The sequence below is a fragment of the Podarcis melisellensis genome, assembly GCF_964234715.1.
Source record: "Podarcis melisellensis genome assembly, chromosome: 2".
NCBI lineage: Eukaryota > Metazoa > Chordata > Lepidosauria > Squamata > Lacertidae > Podarcis > Podarcis melisellensis.
The window spans coordinates 40,506,203-40,527,884 of NC_138529.1; the positions used below are offsets into that span (position 1 = coordinate 40,506,203).

The following is a 21,682-nucleotide window of genomic DNA, read 5'->3' on the forward strand; positions in this document are numbered from 1 at the left end:
AGTGAAGTGCTGGCTGTTGTGAGAGCAGTTGTGCATGGTATGTAGGTGGTTAAAACGGGGGGGGGGGACCCCGGGTGGCAAATGGGTACCTTTCCCCACTCCTTCAGAACATGATTGAAGATGAAGTGGGAGGAGTCTCATACCTGCTCCTGAGATTGAGCGGGAAAGTGCAGCGTCTTCATTCACCTGGCTTGCCAAGGTGTGCTCGGCTCCTGCATGCGGCACAGACGCCTCTGTTTCCACGAAACAGACTCCCCACAGCCAGAGAGGAGAGCCCAGGACCTCACAGGGCACCTTCCTGGGGCCGTTTAGACCAGCCCTCCCTCTCCCCGCCCCCTCTTTCAGCTCCGTGATAAACCCATCCCGATATAACTTGTGGACACGCGCTCCCTGCCCGCCCCCCCCCAGCCCCGCTTCGCCTTACTACCATTCAGTTAAGGAAGGTGGCTCCGGCGAGCAGGGGGGGGGGGTTACGCCCGCCTCCGGGCGCTGAGGGGAAGAGGGGGGAAAGGAGCTTCTCTCGCCAGTCCTGCAGAGGGTGGCCTCTGTGTGAAGAGAGCCCGAGAGCGGGGCAGGGCAGGGATCTTTGGGCCTCGCTCCCCCCCCACCCCGAAAGGCGGACTCTGTCCTGAGCCCCCCCCCCGCCCCAGCTCCCTCGGCCGTCGGCCCTTGGCGCCGCGGGGCTGCGACTCCTTCGCAGGGGGCCGGGACTGGGCGGGCCTAGAGAGGGAGGCAGGCGGGAGAGGCGGCGGCTCCTCGCGCAGCCTCTAGCTGTCCCCGCCCGCTCGACAGCAGCAGCAGCTCCTCTCGAGCCCGTGCGAGCAGCGGCGGCGCAGGCAGCTCCGGCCAGCGCTCGGCGCCGAGGATGCCCAGCCCGGCACCTCCGCAGTGCTCCCGCTCCGCCCCGGCATGGTGAGTGAGGGAAGGCAGGCAGGCAGGCAGGGGGGCGCGCAGGGTTGGCGGGCAAGGGCGAGGGGAGAAAGAGAGGAGGGGACGGAAGGTGGCCGGCCAGGGCTGCCTTCCGCGCTGCCTGCCAGCCCAAGGGTCGCTGCTGCTGCTGCTGCTGCTGCCGGTAGTGGTGCTTCTTTTCGCCAGAGACGGTGCCAAGGGAATTCCCTGCCCGGCGAGCTTCTGGGAGCTGTTGCTGCCCCGCTCTCCGCTTCGGCACTATTCTGTCCGGGCACAGCAGCCACACCTGCCTGCCCTCCTCTTCTTCCGTGGCCCCCATACCAGCTTGGGCGGGAGGTTTTCCTTCCACACCGAAGGCGACCCTCTGCCTGGATCTCTTAACTCTCTGGCCTCTTGGAGTAGGCCCCCTTGGAGGGGCAGCTGCTGCAGCACTCCCTGGCACGTCGACCCCCCCCCCTTTCCCTTGCTCATTTTCTCCTGGGCCAGGTAGCCTCTGATGTCCTCTTCTCTCTTTCAGCCCGTCACAGGAGGAGCTGTGATCAGGTCGGGACTTTCCGAGTAAGAAGAGCCCATTCTTGCTCTGAAGCAGCCAAGTCGTGCCTCTTGCTTCTTGCCGGGATGAAGAGGCATCTCCAGAGACGGAGGATGGATCTGGGATGCTGCCAGTGAAGCGCCACCGAGGAGCGCCTGATTCCTACCCCTGTTCACCACCCATGGAGTGGCAGAGCCGAGATCCTTGATTGGGCTGGGCAGAGCCCTCTGCCTCCCAACTTTTGCTCCTCCGGCTCACCATGGGGTGGAGGCATCTCCTGTTGCTCCTGCCTCTTGCCCTGTACGCCTTGGCACTGCTGCTAACCACACAGGCAGCTGGGCCCCTACGGACACCCAAGGGCAACCGGACACAGGGGGCAGCAGCCCCCCGACGACCTTACAAGCCGGCCAAGGAGCAACAGAACCAGACGCTAGCCAGCACACCACCATCTCCTGGTAGTGGGGGAAACCGTGGGCGCAGTCCAGCAAGGGTGCCCTCCAATGTCAGCGCAGGCAGCTCTGTGCCAGCGTATGAGACATGCATGGGCTACTATGATGTGAGCGGGCAGTGGGACAAGGAATTTGAGTGCAACAATTCCCAGAAGGATTTCCGCTACTGTTGCGGCACCTGCTATTACCGCTTTTGCTGCAACAAGCGCTCTGAGAAGCTGAATCAGGATAGGTGCCGGAATCAGGGCCCACGCCCCAACACAGATCTAATGACCCCTGCCACCAGTAACGATGGAGCTGGAGGTATACCCAATGGGTATGACCCAAATGAGGACAACACGAATGCCACCGTCTACATTTCATGTGGTGCCATTGCCTTTGTTGTCATTGCAGGCATTTTTGCCAAGGTGGCCTATGACAAAGCACGACAGCCACCGCAGGAGATGAACATCCACAGGTGAGAACAGGGTGTGGATTCTGTACCTATTTACCTCCCCCACGACCTATGCAATGAAAATGCATTAGTGAGAGTGAAGTATGAGCACTCAGTAATGACGGCATCCTACAGCATGGGAAGAATCCCCCTTTCTCGCAGAAACACAGCTACTTCCCTCACCTTAGGTGATTAACAGTGGCCCAACTTTTTTCTCCTTATAAATGGGTTGGCTGTGTTCCTTGATCTTCCATAGATCTCTGCTGTCCTGCAGGGAATGGAAGAAATAGTTCTCCTTAGGGCACTTGAGCCAGTCCTTTCACCTGCTGTACAGCATAGTTCCTTCTGTGTCCCAAGGAGCTAAGTACAGATGTAAAACTACTTTCTGGAAGAGATTGCCCCATATCCAGGCACCACATAGATAGATCCCAAAAGAAATTGCTTTACATCCAAGTAAGAGTAAGGAGTGGAGAGAGAGAGCGCCAATCTTTCTTCCCAGGACAATTGCTTCCTTTGCATAGAATCTTCTTGCCTCCATATGGAGAACCATATATAGAGTCTTGCATGTTATACCATACATTCATATTTATTCCCTTTTGTATTCTTGCTTAGTGAACAAAATAATAATAATATACCATTTTCGTAACAGGGACAGGATATGCTATTGGGAAGTAGGTTTTCATTTCCAATTCTGGAAAAGGAGGTGGCTTAAAACACACACACTTCCCTGCTCCTTTAGTTTAACACTGGGTTAATAAAATAGACATAATGAACAGAAGTTAATTGGTACTGTAAGTGCAAATGTTTAAAATGGGTCTTCTAATAAGAAGACTCTTTATAATGGATTCTGAACTAGTTACACTGAGATATGTATGTGGAGAGGGAGTTATGTTTTTAAAACTACTTACTCAAACTCGGATTACAGAGAGTTACAAAGGAAAATGTATGCATCATCACTTATAACAACTGTGATGGAATTTACTCTGCAAAGAAATAAGTGTTATCTTTAGGCTAGTTAGGCTGGGGAGGAGAAACAGAGAATCTTCTTATCTGAGATTCAGCTAATCTATATCTAGCTGCAGTTGGGGGAGCACCTTCTAAATGGATGGTGTAGGTGTCTCAATTCTCCAGCAATTGTGAGCATTATTTTATAGGCCAATTACCGTAACCACCTGGCAAGTCTTACTTCGTAGGCTTTGAATCTAAGACCTTTAAATTTACTTCTTCAAAATCCAAAGACCTTTAAATGTGCTAACTGCAACAATCTTGATAAGGTCCTGAAATTAACAGGTGTTTAACCTTTTGTAATCTACCCCCATCTCTGACGTGTCCTTCAAATCCTCCATTTCTTCCAACCTTGTATGTTGTATCTACCTTTCGGCCATTTAGATTATTAACTTGCATTATCTCCACAGCAAAGCACAGACTTACATAATACCAAGCAGGCCTTAAGTAAGGAAATAGCTGCCCACAGTCAACAATGCTGAATGTTTTAAAAGCACAAATGAGGGAACCCCCTCCTTTCACATTTCAGCAATGCAGCTAAATATTAACTCTACATGAATGCATGTGGCTTTTGTTTCATATTAAAACAGGCTTCACTATCTCTTCACCCTCTTCAGACACCTCTTTAGATAAACACAAAACATGGACAGGGATTTTCCTTGCACCCATCCTAGCTTGTCTGTTCAGCACTGGACAGTTCCCTTTATATTGGTTAAGAAGCTATACAAGCAGCTCACTGGGCTTCTGTTTTACATCTCACATGGGTTCCATCTGTTCTCCCCAAACTTAAACAACTGTTGCTGTCTACTATAACTATTCCTCTTGTTCCTCTTTCCTCCCTCCCCTTTGCCACCTGTTCATCCTTCATCACTCAACAGCCCACCCAACCCTTAGTATCTTGGCACCAATACATATTCACTCCCTGGGTTCTCTGATCCCAGTGTTCCCCCTGGTACTTCCTTGTGGCTAGCACTCTGTGTGCCCAGTTACCTCTTGTTTGTAGTGCTCAAAAGCTAGAGAAAAGGGAAAGTTTCCCTTCTCCCACACTAACTGCAACAGGACTCACCTTACTGCGTCTGTTACTAAGCTACTCTTGTCATATACCCCATGATATTTTGGGAAGGAGACCCATCACTCTGCATTTTGATTTGTTTTAATATTGTTTAAATTCTACTATAGTTTAAATACTTTAAAGCTATTATCTTTTATATGTTTTTTAGCTTTATTTATTTTATCTCTGTTGTTTTGATTTCTGTAAGGCACCTTGAGTCCCAGTCTTGATAAAAGGCAAGATATAAATAGATACAGTAATAATAATAATAATAATAATAATAATAATAATAATAATAATAGTAACCTTGTATTCCTCCCTCATTAGCTGCAATCATAAGCAACTATTCCAACTCCTTCTATTTTTCAGCACTTCTGGGGTATTATAAAGTAACACCTGAATGCCAAAAATGACACACAGTGGGGTTTTTTCAAAACGAGAAGGGTAGGGAGTGTTGCGTAGCAGGAATACATTTGAAATGTGTAAAGTCAAATGTGTGCCCTTCATTTTACCTCTGTGAATGGCCACTACCTCTCTCCAACTGATATCCACCATTGAGGCAGGACCCCAGAACCATGCCAAATTATTAAAGTTTGGGCATATGTGCCTCACAAATGTAAGCATGTAAAATAATATATATTGAGATATATTTTTAAAATATGCAACAAGAACAATCTTCCTAACAGAGAGAAAAAGCTGTCATTGCACAACTATCATTCATTTAAGTCATCAGTTAAAGACTGTTTTGTCAAAATACTTGACCACAATTTTTTAAGGGGAAGACAAGTGTTCTTTCTCTAGTTGCATAGAATACCAGCATGCCTGTAGGTAAATTCTCAAGACAGCCCCCATCCCTGCAAAGGCTCCATTTATAGTCTTTTTTCCTGATCTATAAGACCTAAAAACAATTTCCTTTAATTTCTCTCTCTTGCCTACTATCTAATATGCAGTGAAGGGCAACTAACTCATCAGTTGGTACAAGTTATCACAGCTACACATACACCACACACTGAATCCGAACCTTCCTGACAAACCTCAGCTACAACTGCAATCTTAAGGTTTCTGTTCTGAAGGGTTATGCCAGGACAGAGTTTGAATCTAGAACACCCTTGGCTCTTAGTCAATACATTATGGTTGCTCATACTTATGCCACACACCCCAAAATTGACACAGTTAGAAAATGGGGGTCAAAAATGATTTTTATTGCAGTTTGGATAGAGTCCTGGTGGCTAGCAGAAGCTGAGTGCATGCATCTTTGGCGTATAATACTGAAAGAGGCTCTTGTTTGTTTCAATGGCTGTTCTGCTGAAGCCAGCATGTCTCAGTGAACAAATGACATCTCTGATGAATTTGGAAACCTAGCACATGTTCCTCTTTCCCACATGTTCCTTTTGCTACATATAATGCCAGGGGGTTGGAGACCTCCCATTAAAATCATAGGGAGCCCTGTCAGCCCTGTCTAAACACCTCTTGTCATTTCTATTCCTTTGAAGTTCCCATTTGCTTTTTAAAAAGATGAATTCTAAATTGTGAAATGAATCACCTGTATGGAGATGAAGGGCATGAAAGAATGAATGACAGAGTGAGTGTTTGGGGGGGGGATGACTTCAAATATCTTTGAAAAGAGTTGATTGACTTTTATTATTAGAATATAGTAGATGACAAAAAATTATGCCTTTCAGAGACGTTTAACCTAAATTTGATCAACAGTGGCACAATGGTTTAAATATTGTGAAGCACTGATCCAGCTTTCCAGATGGGGTGGGGAATCTCTTCTAGCTCAAGGGCCACATGCCTGTGATGGGCAGGGCTAGAAGTGAGAAGAGCAGTGGATTTGACTCTTACCTTCATACAGATGTTCCTCTATATTCCATCAAGAGGCTTTGTGCATGTACATACAGACATCTATTTATTCATGCTACCTCCAGACAAGCAAAAGGCACTGTTACAGTTCAGAGATACATGGCATCCGGCAAAAGCACTTGAGGAGGACACAGAGTAAGGTCAGGGGAGGGCATGGCCTTACGGCATTCCTGAGAGAGAGAGAGGCCTAGATGGCCACATATCTGAAGTTCCCCATTCCTGCACTAGGGGCTGCATGGCCTGTTGTTTGTCTCTCTTTTAAAGGTGGCAAAACCACACCTGTCAAGGCATGACAACTCTTGATACCATGACTAGTATGCTCCTGTTTCCCACAGTTATGCACAGGTCTTGGGTCTCTAGAGATGACTAAATGGTGAAAAGTTGGGGGATAGGAACAGGAATGTTGCCTCTGTTCTTATGAGCGCTGACGGAATGTTGGTGATGCAGATGGAACAGGGAAGACAGTAATGGTTGGTTGTATTCCAAACTGGGTTGGGGACTAGGCAGTCGTCCAGCAATTGCAAGCACCTTTTCAGATTCAAGTGTGTGATGAATACAATACTTGCTGCAAATAGCACAATGGTTTAACTTAAAACTGTTTTCTTAAAAAAGGGGGGGGGACGGGAGCTCATTATATGCCCAATGCTGTTTCTATGGGTTTTAGTGGGAAGGATATCAAGCCCTAAATTGCAATGGATTTCACTTAGTTTAGAATTTGATAGAGGGCATGTAGGTACTGTGACAATTCTTATTTAGCTCTTTGAGGAAGCAGCATTAGCTCAGTGAGAGGAACTTCCAGATGGATACCAGGCCTTTTAGTTGCTTATGACACAATTGCAATTACATCTGTGCATGAAGAATTGCCACTGCTGGTGGGTCTTGTGAAGAGTGCATTTCACAACTAGAAAGAAAAACTTGTTTTTGTCATTTTCTTTCTCAAAAAGCAACACTATCCATGTTCTTGGAGGGTGGCATTGCCCAATGAACATTCAAGATGATTTTAAAAAATAGTTATAAGTGAGATTAGTTGGCATAAGTCTATGTGCATATATTTCTTACTATATCCAGGAAGGGTTCCAATCTATAGAAAACATAATGTGGCTCAAGTGTCGGGCAAAGCATGGACTGTAGTTTTGAATTGCCTAGAGCAAAACAAAGAACGTCTAAACAATACTAAAATTTATTTACAAAGGCAAAATTTCAAGCATATTAAAAGAAACGTAAAATAGCATCCTGGGCATTTCACCAATTTCATCTACATTTTTTTAAAAAATATTTGGAGCTCCTATGTCAATTGCATAAACATAGCTACCTTTTTCATTCAGATTGGATGCAAAATATATGGGGAGAAATCATGTTCATATTGTCATAACAGGTGGGACTCTACAGTTTTTTCTCTTTTCCTGGGGCATCTGTTCACAGAATCATAGAATTGTAGAGTTGGAAGGAATCCTTTGGGTCATCTACGCCAACTCCCTTCAATGCAAGAATCACAACTAAAGAATCCCTGACAAATAGCCATAGACAAATAGCCAGTTTAAAAACTACCACCGCATCCTAAGGTAGTCTCTTCCACTGTCAAACAGCTTTTACTGTCAGAAAATTATTCCTAATTGTTAGTCAGAATCTCCTTTAGTCAGAATCCTTTATGGTTACTTGCTTAACCATATTCATACATTTTATTTAACTTACTTCTGACTACACAGGTACTTATGGCAAGGTGAATTTTAGAAGTCTTTTCATGCTTGTTGTTTGGTGAGCACAGATCATGCAACCATGAAGGTTTCCTTTTAGCCTTCATGTTCTGCAATTCTGAACACTGCTGTTAGACTTTCCCCAGAGCTTCCCCCTCCATAAAATGATCTGGATTCTAAACTAATTCTGCCACTGAGGCATATAGCCCAGAAATAGCTGTGCAATGATCTTGCCCAAGTAAAGAAGAGATTTGTATTTGTTGCCTCTGTCATTTCTGCCTCTCTCACACATGTTAGTTTAAATAGTGGGACTTCAGCCTTGAGTGGATTATTGTAAACAGAGTTGGTCTGCCTCCGAATCAACGAGTGTGTATATGTGTGTGTGTACCAAAATGTGCTCTAAATCAGGCCCCATGTGTGTTGTAAGTCCGCACCCAAAACACCCAAAACACCCGAAAACTCTTATGTGCATACTTTGATCTCACCATACTCCAGTGATACTTGGTGGATATTTCTGGGTATGCTGCATATTTCTGGTGTGGCCATGGATGGAACACTGCACACCTTATCTGTCTTCCTCCTATCTAATTAATTTCCCTGAAATGTGGCAGCTTTATATTTTGCTGTCTCCGAAGTTAGGTTTTCATCTTCTAGTACTTACCAATGTTGCTTCCTTTTCTCCTGCTTCTGTTAAATTCATATTGAAGCTCTTGTTCATGTTGGCAGATGCTTCTGGGATTCCTCCAAAGCACGAATTCTTCTGTGCCATGAGCTTTTGCTCACATTTGCATTAGCCTGGGCCTAGTGCAAATCCATAGGTCATTTTTATATTAGATGTGCACTGCTGCACAACAAACCCTGGTGATTTTGCATTTAACTGCAACATCCCTATTTTCACTCTCAGGAACAGTGTTGGCAGCTGGCTGCCTCACATCACTCAGCATTCCTAACTGGGCATGTATTGTAGTGATCGGCAGGAGCCAACACTTCAGATGTAGCTTGAGAGAACAGTAGTATTTTTCTACCCAGAAATAAGTTTGAACTCTACCATTTTGCCACATATCAATCAAACTCACCTGTAAGTGTGTTACTCCTCTAAGCCATTCCTTATGATTCTTAGCTCCTGTAAGTCATATGCTGATTTATTGTTAGCCATGATTTGGATATGTGTGACAGAGGAGATGTTGGTAATTTACTGGCTGTTGGATTTACCTTTATCACCAATTGTAACTAGAGATTTAGGGGGGGGGGACAGAAGTCCTTTGGCCATGTAGAAACACCAACATACTTTTATTTCAGGAATGTGACCCTGGCCTCCTAAACATGTACTGCCCACAGCCATCACACTCAGCTGAGATAATTTTAGTTGCCAGCTGTGTTTTCATTTCTGTTGCTAGAGTTTGGTTGTGTAATGTTGTTGTGGACCTCTGAATTAGAGTTGCATTTCTGCGATGGTCTGTGTACATCTCTCTGCAGCATCCCTTACTTGAGAGTCTAGTTACAGGCAGGATCCAGGAACAAGAGATACTACAACAGAAATGCTACTAATTTTGTTGAGCCTGCATTTTTGTTTTGGGTCAGCCTTGATTTTCCCCATCAAATTATTCTTCCCTGTCATGCACAAGCACCTACATACAAGAAGTAATGGCATCTAACCATTAGTGAGGTGCATTTCAATGGATTTCTATTAATTTCCTGCCTCTATATAGTGCACCAAGCTAATAACATTACAAGCTGGAATTCATTCAGAGCTTTTTGAAGCTTTGCTAATTAGGAGAAAACCTGTCAGTGCCAATGGGGCTGCATTGGTGTTTTAACTCTGGCTCCATCCATCGCTTAAGCTTTGCTGAAGTCTACACAGTCACAGGAATCTTCCTCTCTCACACCCTGACTGAATTTTATAGTATAAGTTAACGTTCCATAGCCCTTTCCAGTTTCCTAGCCAAAAGCTGCTATTTCTACACAGGAACACCATTGACATATGATGCAAAGTGTGTGTCTTTTGTACCCAAGAATTTCAAATAGAAAATGTAATTAAAAAACAAAAACCAAAAGAGTCAAATGTTTGCAGTGAGCAATGCTTGATGTCAACTGGCCATACTTGCATCTCCACTAGAAAGGCATCTGCTCTTTCACATGAGGTTCCCCTCAGTGTCATGCTTCAGTCTAAACAAACAAACAACCAAAACATCCTTCCAGTAGCACCTTAGAGACCAACTAAGTTTGTTATTGGTATGAGCTTTCGGGTGCATGCACACTTCTTCAGATATGCTTCAGTCTGTTTGTCTTCTTTACTAACCCCTTTTCAAAGTGACAGTGGCTCTTCATTGTGCACGCTTATTATGATACATGAATGTGAGTAATCTCAGTACTTGAACCTGCAGCCCACTCACTCGGCACGTACATTGTGAACCACCAACGTATGCCCTTCTCAACAGCCATAAGCAGGATACAATAGTACACAGACAGATTCGCAAACAGACACATGCACGCAGAGCTCTAAAGCCTGAAACACGCACCATTCAGTTACTTTTTATTTTTATTTTCACAAATGACATTTTATAACACGTGCTTCCAAATCCTCTCTAGGAAACTCTCTGTAACACCGCAGGAAATGCATAGATGTGCCTATACGTTTGGGTTCTGGAGGGGAAATGGAAGAGATGGGCAGGGAAGTGGGGCATTGAACTGAATACCTGCTTCCTGTGAAGTGTGGTGTAACATACATTCAGGAACCTAGGAAGTTTTCAGCACTGTGCTGTTAAAACCGATGAGTATATAAACCAGGCCAGAATCAATTTGACAAACGGGCTGCCTGCTTGGATAGCATTTTGAACTTTCCATGACACTCGGGCAGCCTGAAGATGGGTACCAGACTGACCGATGAATGGCAGATAGTTCAGCAAAATCCTGACAGCCTGTTCCTCATCCCCCCTCCCTCTGTGTCCCAGGGGAGATGCATCCTTTCAGGTGAGCTGCCCGGTTGTCTGCATGAATAAGCTCTGACAGCCTCTTGCCTCTGGCCAGGCAGCATAAAAAGTGAGTATAGGAAGCCACTGCTATCTCTTGGAAGGCTGTGATGGATTTCAGCAAGATCACCACCACATAGGCCCAATTCCAGCACATAGATTTGCATGAAGGGACTCTTCCTACTCAATGAGGGCTTGGTTTCAAATGAGGGCAATTAGAATACTTTGTCTTTGGTCCTTGGCTTTTCCTGAAGTCTTCTTCACAAATTCACACAAATAGTGTGAAGTCTTCTTCACACTATTGCTACAACTGAGCAATCTCTCATGTCAATATACGGTGTAGATTCTCCCTCTAATGAAGCAGAATCTTAGTGGGGAGTTAATGGATGTCCATGCAAACAATAGGCAGACTATGGTTATTCACAGAAACAATCCTGTTCCTCTCACAGTTACATGGCAAAGAGGAGTTGACCAGTGACAGCTACTTATTTCATGTGCATCAGCGATACACCAATGATAGTCATTGGTGCCAACTGCTGACATGTTTTGGCAATGAGCAGAAGGTGTCCTATGCACTGTCCTTATATTAATCTATGGCTTCAGTCATGGGTATGAGAGGGATGCAGTGCCAATGTTATTGCCCACCCAGATCTGGGTGACTTTCCACTGAAAGGGCTGCCACACAATAGTTAACTGTTCTGAGAAAGGTAGGAGCAGAAGAAAGATATTAGACTATGGCTTGTGGGTTTTCACTGTAAACAGCTGGTAAATGGCTACATCTGGACTCAGAAATTGCAGCAGAGTTCTGTTGTACAAAAGGTTACATCCCTCTCTGTGGGACCCTTTGGATTGCTAATAGGAAGAGATTAGCTGGCACCCTCTGTAAAGTACCCTGACTCATCATGGGGAAAACAACAAACATGTACCAGAGGTGGGAGAACGGAGTGAGAGGCAAGGAGGGGATGCTAAATAAGTTGGAGAGAGAAAAGAAATATGCTCCTATCACAATTATTAGGGTTAAAAAGGTAAAGGTAAAGGGCCCCCTGACCGTTAGGTCCAGTCGCGGACGACTCTGGGGTTGCAGCGCTCATCTCGCTTTATTTGCTGAGGGAGCCGGCGTACAGCTTCCCAGTCATGTGGCCAGCATGACTAAGCCGCTTCTGGCGAACCAGAGCAGTGCACGGAAACGCCATTTACCTTCCTGCCAGAGTGGTACCTATTTATCTACGTGCACTTTGATGTGCTTTCGAACTGATAGGTTGGCAGGAGCAGGGACCGAGCAATGGGAGCTCACCTCATCGTAAGGATTCAAACTGCCAACCTTCCAATCGACAAGTCCTAGGCTCTGTGGTTTAACCCACAGCACCACCCGCGTCCCGTTTATCAGGGTTAGGGTATCTTAAAAAGAGAGGCATGGAGCAGTCTGGAGATAAAAAAGACATCTCGTTATGGAGAAGGGGCTTATCTATGGACATTAACCTAAATTTGCAAGGTGATTAGAGGTGTTACCTGGATCGGTTAGGACACCAGGTGCTGGGGGATTAATTAGCCTCATGTACACCTGCTCATGTTTGTGTTTTGCATTGTCCAATTGCTTACCATTATCTTTTCAAGGTCAGTGTTACCTTACCATGATCATGTTTATACTACAACTTTTACCTCTGATTTGTCACAATGATAGGTGTACTCATTGCTCTGATCAAGCTAGATCACACAAACACATGGCCTTGGGGGCATGTACAAAGTTCCAGCTGAACTGATCTTCTCAGCAACAACAGCCCAACTTAAGTCAACATAGTTATCTTGCACCCCGGCATTAGAATTCAGCTCCTGAGGATCTCGCTCAAAATTGGATGTGTCATGATGAGCTATTATCTGAAGAGATGAATGTGCCTCTACGCCAGCCTGGCTCTCCCATCTGCTCAGATAGGTGAAGCATCCTCTTAGGCAAGATTTGTTTTTCTGATCTAAGATGTATTATTGGCACAAAATGCCTTTCAGTTGTGTCATAGCTCAAGCCTGCAGCGCTTACGCAAGTAAGTAGGCTGCCTTTGGCTCCTGTTGAGATGAGGTTGGCAAGATCAAGCCCCTCATATTTGGTTCTCATTCCCACTGCTCTCTCCTGCAGTTGGGAAGCAATCAATTGAAATGTTGTGTGTTGTGTGTGTGGTAGAATAGACGTATCCATCAAGCGTGCATGGTGTCATACCAGGGAGGAGTTTGCTTCTCTTACTTAACATTATTGGTGGCAGGGCGTGTGTGTGTTGGAAGTTGCTCACAAACATCATTGTGATTTAATTAGAAAGCAACTAATCATCATGCGTTGGGTTTGCATTTGTGGTTCTGTCTTAATGCCAAACGATACAAAGTGAGGAAGGAAGTGGCATAAAGAGAGCATTTCTTATTGGCTGGGCTACAGAATGAGCACATGCAGTTTGATAGGTCATTCCTATGGCTGAGCAAGCCCGAACCATGGTTTTGTTCATAAATGTGGAATTCTGCTGACATAGGTGCTGTGCTCCCTAAGCTGCTTGGGACAGCCTCACTGCCTTCAGTTCAGATACCAAAACAAAATGTAGACTGCAGCTGTAGTTTCACTTGTGTAATCTAAAGTTGGACGGTGCAGCAGAAAAACGAGTATTACAGGGAAAGTATTTCAATAATCAAATGCTCTTTTCCTGAATTAGGCTCTTCACTCTCCCCCTTTACTATCTGTCACCTTTGGTTAGGCAGCTTATCTCCCCAATCATCACCTTTCCTTTCCTTTTATTCCATAAACAGACTAACATACTATTATTTCAGAAGAAGGGTGCAAAAACCAGCTTTCCTCCCCTTTTTTTGCTTAGCGCTAAGTGATGTTTATCTTGTTTAGAGCAGTGGTTAGTAAATTGTTCTATTTCTCCTGTAATAGTATTGTGCTTCATGTGAAAATCAGCTCCTGTTGCATAGCTTTCTCAACACAGGCACAGAGAGGGAGAAAATGTGAGGGTTTGGATGTCAGACCATAGGATTCTACTTTGTGGACAGACAGTAAGCAAGAGAAATGCCTTCCTTCTCAGTGATGCTATGCATTAGTATTCCCTTTGCAATAGTTATTCTTGGTGAATGCAAACAGGCTATCCAGAAAGACAATATGGGATGGAACCATACAGAATCCAAGCGCTGTGATTTGCTACATGCCATTGCTGCTCTGCCTTTACCAGCTAGGATCCTCTTGCCAGTAGTTTAGATCCTCTGGTACAGCTCCTCAGTGGATCACTTCTGCAACCTAACTTTTAGTTCTCAGCCAAGACTGAAGGCCTTTTTCCCAAGAATACCATTATAATACCAACTTGATGGGAACAATGAAAGTCATAAGGAATCACCAGATTCCATAAATTTGTTGCATTCCAATGTCTATTCTGTAGCTACTGTGCACTTACTTCAGCCCATGTCTTTTTTCTTTTTTGCGTCATGGCAACTGCCAATAATCTTATTTTGCTCCTCAGGTACTTCTTCATCCCATTGTTAGTCTACTTGGGAATTAGTCATGCCACACACCCAAAGACTGGGCATGCAGTGTTAAGGATTTACTCAAGCAATCAGTGAAGACATGCCCAATCATAGTTTAGCTTTTGTAAGATAGTCCCACAAGCCCTAATCAAAGTCAAGTGTATGGTATGATATGGTATGGTATACAGTCCATGAAGAATGGCTGTGGTGATGATCTTGTTGTGAAGGCCAGGCATATTGCTCTTCACTCCTTCCAAAAATAATTCAGGATAGAAGAGTACTCCAGATTTGGAGAGGAGAAGTACACTATTGTTAATTAAATAGAAGACGCTCACATAAACTCCACAAACAGTGGGATATTGATATAGGGGAAAGGAACCATTGCCAAGGATGATGATTGTTTTAAAGACTAGTTAAGAGCCTGTGTGCTGGAGTGGTAGAGCAAGGGAGTGCTCAGACTAAAATTGTCATCTAAAACTTCTGAAGAGACACAAATTGGCAATCATAGGGAAGCAGTGAGTTGTGTCATTGGCACTTTTTATAACACAGGCAATTCCAAACAGGTGCCTATGACTACTTTCATGAATATATTCCACACAGCAGTCACAACTGATATAGGGAAGGGATATGTCCTTGCAACAGAAGTGCAACACGGATAAGAAAGTGAGGCTGGACTGTGCATCACCGATGGGAAATGATTATGTATTCATTCTGTTAAAAATAGATAGCCATCTAGAAATTCTCTAAGGCTGCAATCCAATGCACACTTACAGTATGTGTGGGAAAGCCTGATTGAACACAGTGAAACTTACTTCCATGTAAACATGCATAGGGTCTGCCTGCATGACCACACTTGTGGTACTGATGAATATGGTTTATTGACTGTGATTCCTGCATTGTAGGGGGTGGGCTAGATGATCCCTGAGGATCCCTTCCAACTCTGTTCTTCTGGTGGACCCATCTAGTCCTCAGGGTTGTTGGCCTTGGCCCTCAATGATTCCCTAAAAGAAGAGGAAAGCAGCTTTGGGAATGGAATAGCAGGAGGAAAGGGGATACTTAGCCCTTTCCCTTCCTGCCATTTATTTGTTTCATAGGAACCCTCTTAATTATTTTTCTTCCATTAAGTAGAAGATACAGCCCCCAACTTTTCCTTCACCATTTGGAAAGCAGATTGGGGGCGATGTTGAGTAGAAAAGTGGAAGGAAGTGGAAGGGTTAAGTAGTCCTTTCCCTAATCCATTCCTCTGCTCTGCTTACATCTGCCTGAGGCTGCTTTTCATTTAAAAAAACAACCACCACACAAACCACTAGGGGAAAGAGGCACACAACTACATGTCACGTGCAGTTTGGCCCTGCGATTCTAACATCTCATGGGGATATTTCTAATTAAACCTTTCCCCTTCTGGAAAGTGTGTCTTATCAAATATGTGCACTTATAAATAAATATATGATGCAGCTCAGCATGGTGCAGGTGTGGGATGTAACTCTCAATTTGCCTTCAGGTTCTACAGCATTCATTTCAGGGTGTTTTTTTTTAAAAAAAGAATCCTGCATTTTGGGACACAATTTGTTTTTTCCTCTGTTTGTTTCTAGCATCTATGGGAAAGTTTCACAAGAAAAAATGCTTTACATTACACTACTCTACAAAAAGTGCTGTCTGTACCTCAAGGTCCTTGGCTTGTGGGGCTCCTCAAGGTCCAGCTTGTCCTTGGAGGATTCTGTGCCTGGTACTAGGTCAGGGCTAGGCATGACACAACTTGGGTGAGCATTTACCCCAACACCAACATCTCTTTCCTGAGCAGCCATTGCTACTTCAGACACCAGTAGTTTATATGTGAAGTCAAGACTTCTTTGCTCCAGGGTGCATAACTTTACACATGCTTACGTTGAACCACATTTGCCATTTTAATGCCCATTCACCCAGTTTGAAGAAATCATTTGGGGGTTCCTTGTTATCCCACCCTGAGCAATTTGGTGTCAGCCACATCACTGCTCACCTCCAACTTCAGATAATTTAAAAACCAGCACTGGTCCATATAAAAGCACTTGTCCCAATTAGGCAAAACCTTCAGATTTCACACATTTCAAGATTTTGTGACAGTTCTCATCTCAAACATTCCAAACTGCGTTAAAAATGTTTTAATGTAAAATACATTTAGAAATACATACATATAGAGATAAATATCTCGTAACTACTAAGCTTCCTTGGATCTTTTGATGGACTCTGGGTTGTTGTTTGTTTTTTTAAGTCCAAGTCCCTATCCACATGCTTATTGATACTCCCAATGAACTTTAAAAGGATAGTTAGGCAGGAGCAAAGTCTGCCTTCTATCACTAAGCCATAGTGCTTCCCCTCCTATCAGCTTCTCCTCAAGACTGCATCTCCTTCTTGGCTCTCATCATTTCCCACTGGTTTGCCTGCACTTCCAACACTGCATATTTGTGGGGTAGTATCCATCATAGCTTGTCTTCTCTGGATTCTCTGCCATGCTCTTGCACCCAAATTTATATGTATCTGAAGAAGAGATGCTGACTGGCAATGCATCCTTCAATACAAGGGATGCGTTCTTTGGTAACATAAAGCTTGTTCTTTTGTGTTCTGCTCAGTTATAGTATTTCTGTGCGTTCTCAGGAATTTGATGCCACAGATGTGTGGTTTTGATATGAACCAGTGCACAGAATTTGGGTTACTGTGGTGCAGATTTTGATTTATAGACTTCACGCAACCAAGAGAACTGATGCTTGCAATTCACTCTCATCTCTCCGTCCTGCTGTGGACAAGTCCCAGCGCCATATGACACCACCCTACTGCCATATCTTATCATTATAGAATTATAACTGTAAAAAAAGGAGACATTAAGCTGTCTTTTCCTTCAAGGCCATCAGTGAACTCAACGCTTTGAAAAATTTGAAGGAAATTTTTGGCACTACTCTTGTTATTTGTTGCTGATTGTGCATGTGGCTGGTGCCCGAGGAAAATAGTGATTCATAATCTTGAACCTGTCTAAGAGGGATTGAAAAAGAAAAAGAAAAAGGGGTGGCTAACATGTTTCACTCTAGAAGTTGCTGGACTACAGCTCCCATGATCTTTGACCATTGGCCATGCAAGCTGGAGCTGAAAGCTGTTTGAATCCTGAAGCAGCTGAAGATCCAAAGGAATACCAGCCAGCCCTGATATAAATGAGCTGTTTCTCGTACAACTTGCAGGTTGCAACAATAATGCATTAAGGAATCCCATTGTTTCCCATCTTTGCATTGGTAAGAGATTGACTCTAGGCCTGTTTCCCCACTAGAGAGAACAGAGCCTATTACATTGTGTGACCATTAAAGCCTTTCCTACTGCTTCCAAGCCAAACTCTCTTGCCCTCTCCATGTCATGGAAGAGTCTTTGTAGATCTTGGCTACACAAAGAAAGCAACCTATGTGTTTCCTTCCACTCCTGTTCTGCGGAGTCTAAAATTCTCACAGATGAAATATCATTCAAACATCCACAAAAGCAACTCACTGTGGGAAGAGTCTTGATGTATTTTTTTTTGTGCTGCAGCACTGAATGCAGATGTACTTTTCACAAGGAACCTGGATATCTTGTTCATCACAATCCAGGTCCTTAATGGGGTTGTGTTTGTTAGTTACTCCAGAACTTTTCATGAAAATCAGCATCTTCTGAAAAGCGGAACAGCTGTTACTAATTTTTTTTTAAATCAACAATTAAATAGATATATACAATGCAGTTTTTAAAACCCAGTGTTCTTACCCTTTTCACCACCTAATTTCTTGTTCCTGTCGTGCCCCCACACTCCCTTCCTCCTTTTGCCATTCTGTATCTTTTTCAGAAAGGTTTTCATGTCAGCTGGAGCAAAGAGTTTGGACACTGTTTTATCTGTGTAAAAAAAGAAACAATGGGATTGGAAACCCAATAGGAACCATCCCATTTGCAAATCAAAATGAGATCTAAAGAATCACTCTGTTTGAAAGCTTGCTGCACAGAAATTTAAATTCATGTGTTCTACTTTATTTGCTTTCTTAGCAAGCTTCTGCAATGGAAGAAGTGATGTATTGCAATATAACTCTTGTGCAACTCCTAGGCATTTCAGAGGGATTCATACTACAGGTCTAGTGGATTGTGCCCAAGGTATTATTAATTTAATGCAGGATTTTAAGATGCTTTTCAGAATACCGTATTTTTCGCTCTATAACACGCACCCGACCATAACACGCACGTAGTTTTTAGAGGAGGAAAATCCGTAGGCATGCCACCCGTAGGCATTCCCTCCTTACACGCACAGACATTTCCCCTTACTTTCTAGGAGGAAAAAAGTGAGTGTTATGGTGCAAAAAATACAGTAAAAACCCTCACAAGGTAGCCTACAATTTATAAAACAATTCATGAAAAATAAGTAGAACAAAATCCAACAATGATTTAAAATACCATAAATTGACAGCAGATAAAAGCTAATTACAGCCAAGATTAAAGGTGTAAGAAATACACTCCATAGCATCATCCTAAAACAATCAAGAATATGCAAGATGGTTTTAAAGCTTGCTTAATAACCTGAATAGCAGCATCAGTGGTGCATAAACAGGTAAATAATTCTATAAACCTGGGACCTTTACCTCACCTGGAGAGAATGAATAAGCTTAAAGATGTGGTGCTGTATATTTCACTTCTATTTATAGTTATAGATTCAGCCCCCTTATGGAATGGGAACCTTGGGAAACACTTTGAAAACCATTAATGCTACCTGGAAGGAGCCATGGTTCATATCCCACAGGGATATTTCTTCAAAAGGCACACCTAGGAGAGAGAGAAGGAGATGCAACTGAGATTTTCAAATTACTAACATTGTGATCTGAAGCCACCTTATTTGAATTCCAGCTTGGTATGGACAACACCAGCCTTTTGAAACCCAGTTGCCTCCAGAGTTGTTTTTTCTTCTCTGGGTTGCAACTCCTACCATTTCTGACCGTTGCCCATGCTGGCTAGGACTGATGGGAGTTGGAGTTCAACAAATCTGGAGAGCACCAGGTTGGAGAAGGCTGATTGATATAGAGTAGCAGCAGCAGCTGTCAAACACATCCCTTGTGCAACTGTACCTGGAAACACCAGGGATTGAAACAGAGAACTTTTCCATGCAGAGCTTGTGCTCTGCAACAAAGGTATGCCACCTCCTTTTCCTTTTGTAAAGAATATACTGTGTGTGGCAAATTACAGATAATGGGGCCAGGTTCAAATGTGCCAGCAGAGGCTTTAAATATATATATTGTAACATAAAGCACTGTGTGTGTGTGTGTGCAGTAGCAGCCAGTGTGGTTGAGCAGAGCCATGGAGCTGCTTTCTTGACACCAGCATCTTACCTGGAGGAAGATGAGGTGGGGCAAGGTTGGGGCTGTGTGGAGGCAGCAGCATGAACACCTGATTGTCTCTGAGAGTGCACTAACACAGCCATGATCTTGCCGCAGCAGCATCTGTAGTGGCTAGTGCTGGGAGTGGGTTTCCTTGGCTGCTACATCAGCTGCTACTGTGTGTGTGTGTGTGTGTGTGTGTTTTCAACCAAGAATACATACCATGCACGAGTACACATAGCATAAAGTTCAAACAGCTGACATACATTATATGTGTTAGAGAGTTCTACTGTGGCTTCTACTTACAATATTCTGGCTCCTGTCTATGCATTCCAATCTTGACCCATAGACAGTGCTTCAAGTAAATGGGCAACCACCAACACAGAGAGTCCTGCTGGGAACTTTGACACCATCCTGCTTCTGCTCTCTCTCTCTATTTCTTTCTCCTCTCGTATCTCCATTACATCTAGTGTTTATACAAAAGAATACATTCACACACACGAGAAAGAAAATGTAACACCCACAGTATATTCTTTTAAATAAATAAATAAATTGCATCGTATCACATAGACACAAGTTCTCTTACGTTCATCTTGAGTTGTGAACACTTTGCACTGTCTTCCATCCTTCCTTGCAGGGCTCTGGCCGATATCCTCCGGCAGCAGGGACCAATCCCCATAGCACACTGTGAAAGAGAGACTATCTCGGCTATAGATACCTCCCCCAAAGACAACACACCAATCAGAACATCCTCCAAAAATCACTATACGCCGGTGCGCACCTCCAAGAGCAACCCAGGTAAGTGTTGCGCTTCTTCAGTACTTATAAAATCACATGCTGGTGATTTTATTGTGGGGAAATGAGTCAAGATGGAGGCTTAGTGCCTGGTGATTCTATGGAGCAGCAGCAATGGCTTGCATTTGAAAGTGCATTTGTGACTATACTTTAAGAGATGCAAATACATTTGTTAATGGACTTATTGAGACATGTTTAAATGCTCGGTGAAGGTATAAGGTGAAAACAATGGCATTTTGCAGCAATGGACTACAATAATGAGCTTTTACAATAGAAAAGAATAATAACAATAGACAAACAAATGAAATCTGACAAAAATATGTGGGTGGGAGCACTACAAAGGGCAAGTGAATTGTGACATAAGCTTTCAGTCTTAAAACATGACCCAAATCCTCATCTGAGCACTGGAATCTTCTGCTAACTCCACTACCCACCTCCTGGGAAATAAGACATACTTTGTATTATCCATTATATGAACTGTTACAGTCATAATGGGATACTATGTAGAGCAAGATGCCCCAATTCAGTCACAAGTGATTGAATATGACACAGGAGTCATTGGGTAAAGCCTTCGTGCCTCTGGTTATTTGAGAGGTCAAAGCAGGTGACCTTAAAAGGGTAATAGCTCCACAAGGTGCTGAAGCAGCTCGTCTCTTTTGCCACTGCAAACTGCAGATTCCCAGCACAACACACAGGTAGTGTGTGACTGGGCCTGTCTTGGGCATCTTTTCTTCTCTTTACCTTATTGATTGCATCCCAAGGGATCTTCCTTCTGTTGAGGCAAAAGGTAAAAGAGGGGTTTCAGCAGAGAAGTGGAAGAGGGGAGGGAATACCGAAGCCATCTGTATCTGCAACACCTCCCAAGCTCCTTTATGGGATTCCAGATCTTTGTAGTTCCATGGGGGGGGGGGTGTTAGAACAGAAAAGACTCAGATGAATGGGGAGTATTTCAGTGAGGAAATGGTGGGCGAGGGAATGGTTAAGCACTTCTCTCCCACAGTTCTCCTTCTGAATCTGCTTTTCACTTAACAGAAGCAGCCACCAGCTTAAATATATGTATTTGCATGTAATGTGAGGATCATCATAACTAAAAGGCAGGACTATTTAATAGAAGATGCTATAAGTGCATTTTGATAGAAGAAAAATGA

The 21,682-nt window shown here is 43.8% G+C and overlaps 1 protein-coding gene and 1 long non-coding RNA gene across 8 annotated transcripts in view; one reads left to right on the forward strand and one right to left on the reverse strand.

The window, feature by feature from the left end:
• The first annotated feature begins 754 nt into the window (after positions 1 to 754).
• SHISA6 (shisa family member 6) overlaps positions 755 to 21,682 on the forward strand; it is a 254,044-nt gene continuing 233,116 nt past the window's right edge. For 4 of the 7 annotated variants that reach the window (XM_081895242.1, XM_081895243.1, XM_081895246.1 and 1 more), the window contains exons 1-3: positions 756 to 912; positions 1,427 to 2,347; positions 20,377 to 20,537. In XM_081895242.1, the coding sequence (XP_081751368.1) occupies positions 1,701 to 2,347; positions 20,377 to 20,537 (808 nt within the window). In that variant the 5' untranslated portion in view covers positions 756 to 912; positions 1,427 to 1,700. Of the gene's footprint in view, positions 913 to 1,426; positions 2,348 to 20,376; positions 20,538 to 21,682 lie in introns of all 7 variants that reach the window. The other 3 variants (XM_081895245.1, XM_081895247.1, XM_081895248.1) reach the window with 2 other exon arrangements.
• Positions 16,660 to 20,157, reverse strand: LOC309362613. Its single transcript, XR_014165039.1, has 4 exons — positions 20,046 to 20,157; positions 19,139 to 19,191; positions 18,151 to 18,276; positions 16,660 to 18,059 (listed from the first exon to the last, which is right to left on the reverse strand). It is a non-coding gene; the product is annotated as an uncharacterized lncRNA (long non-coding RNA).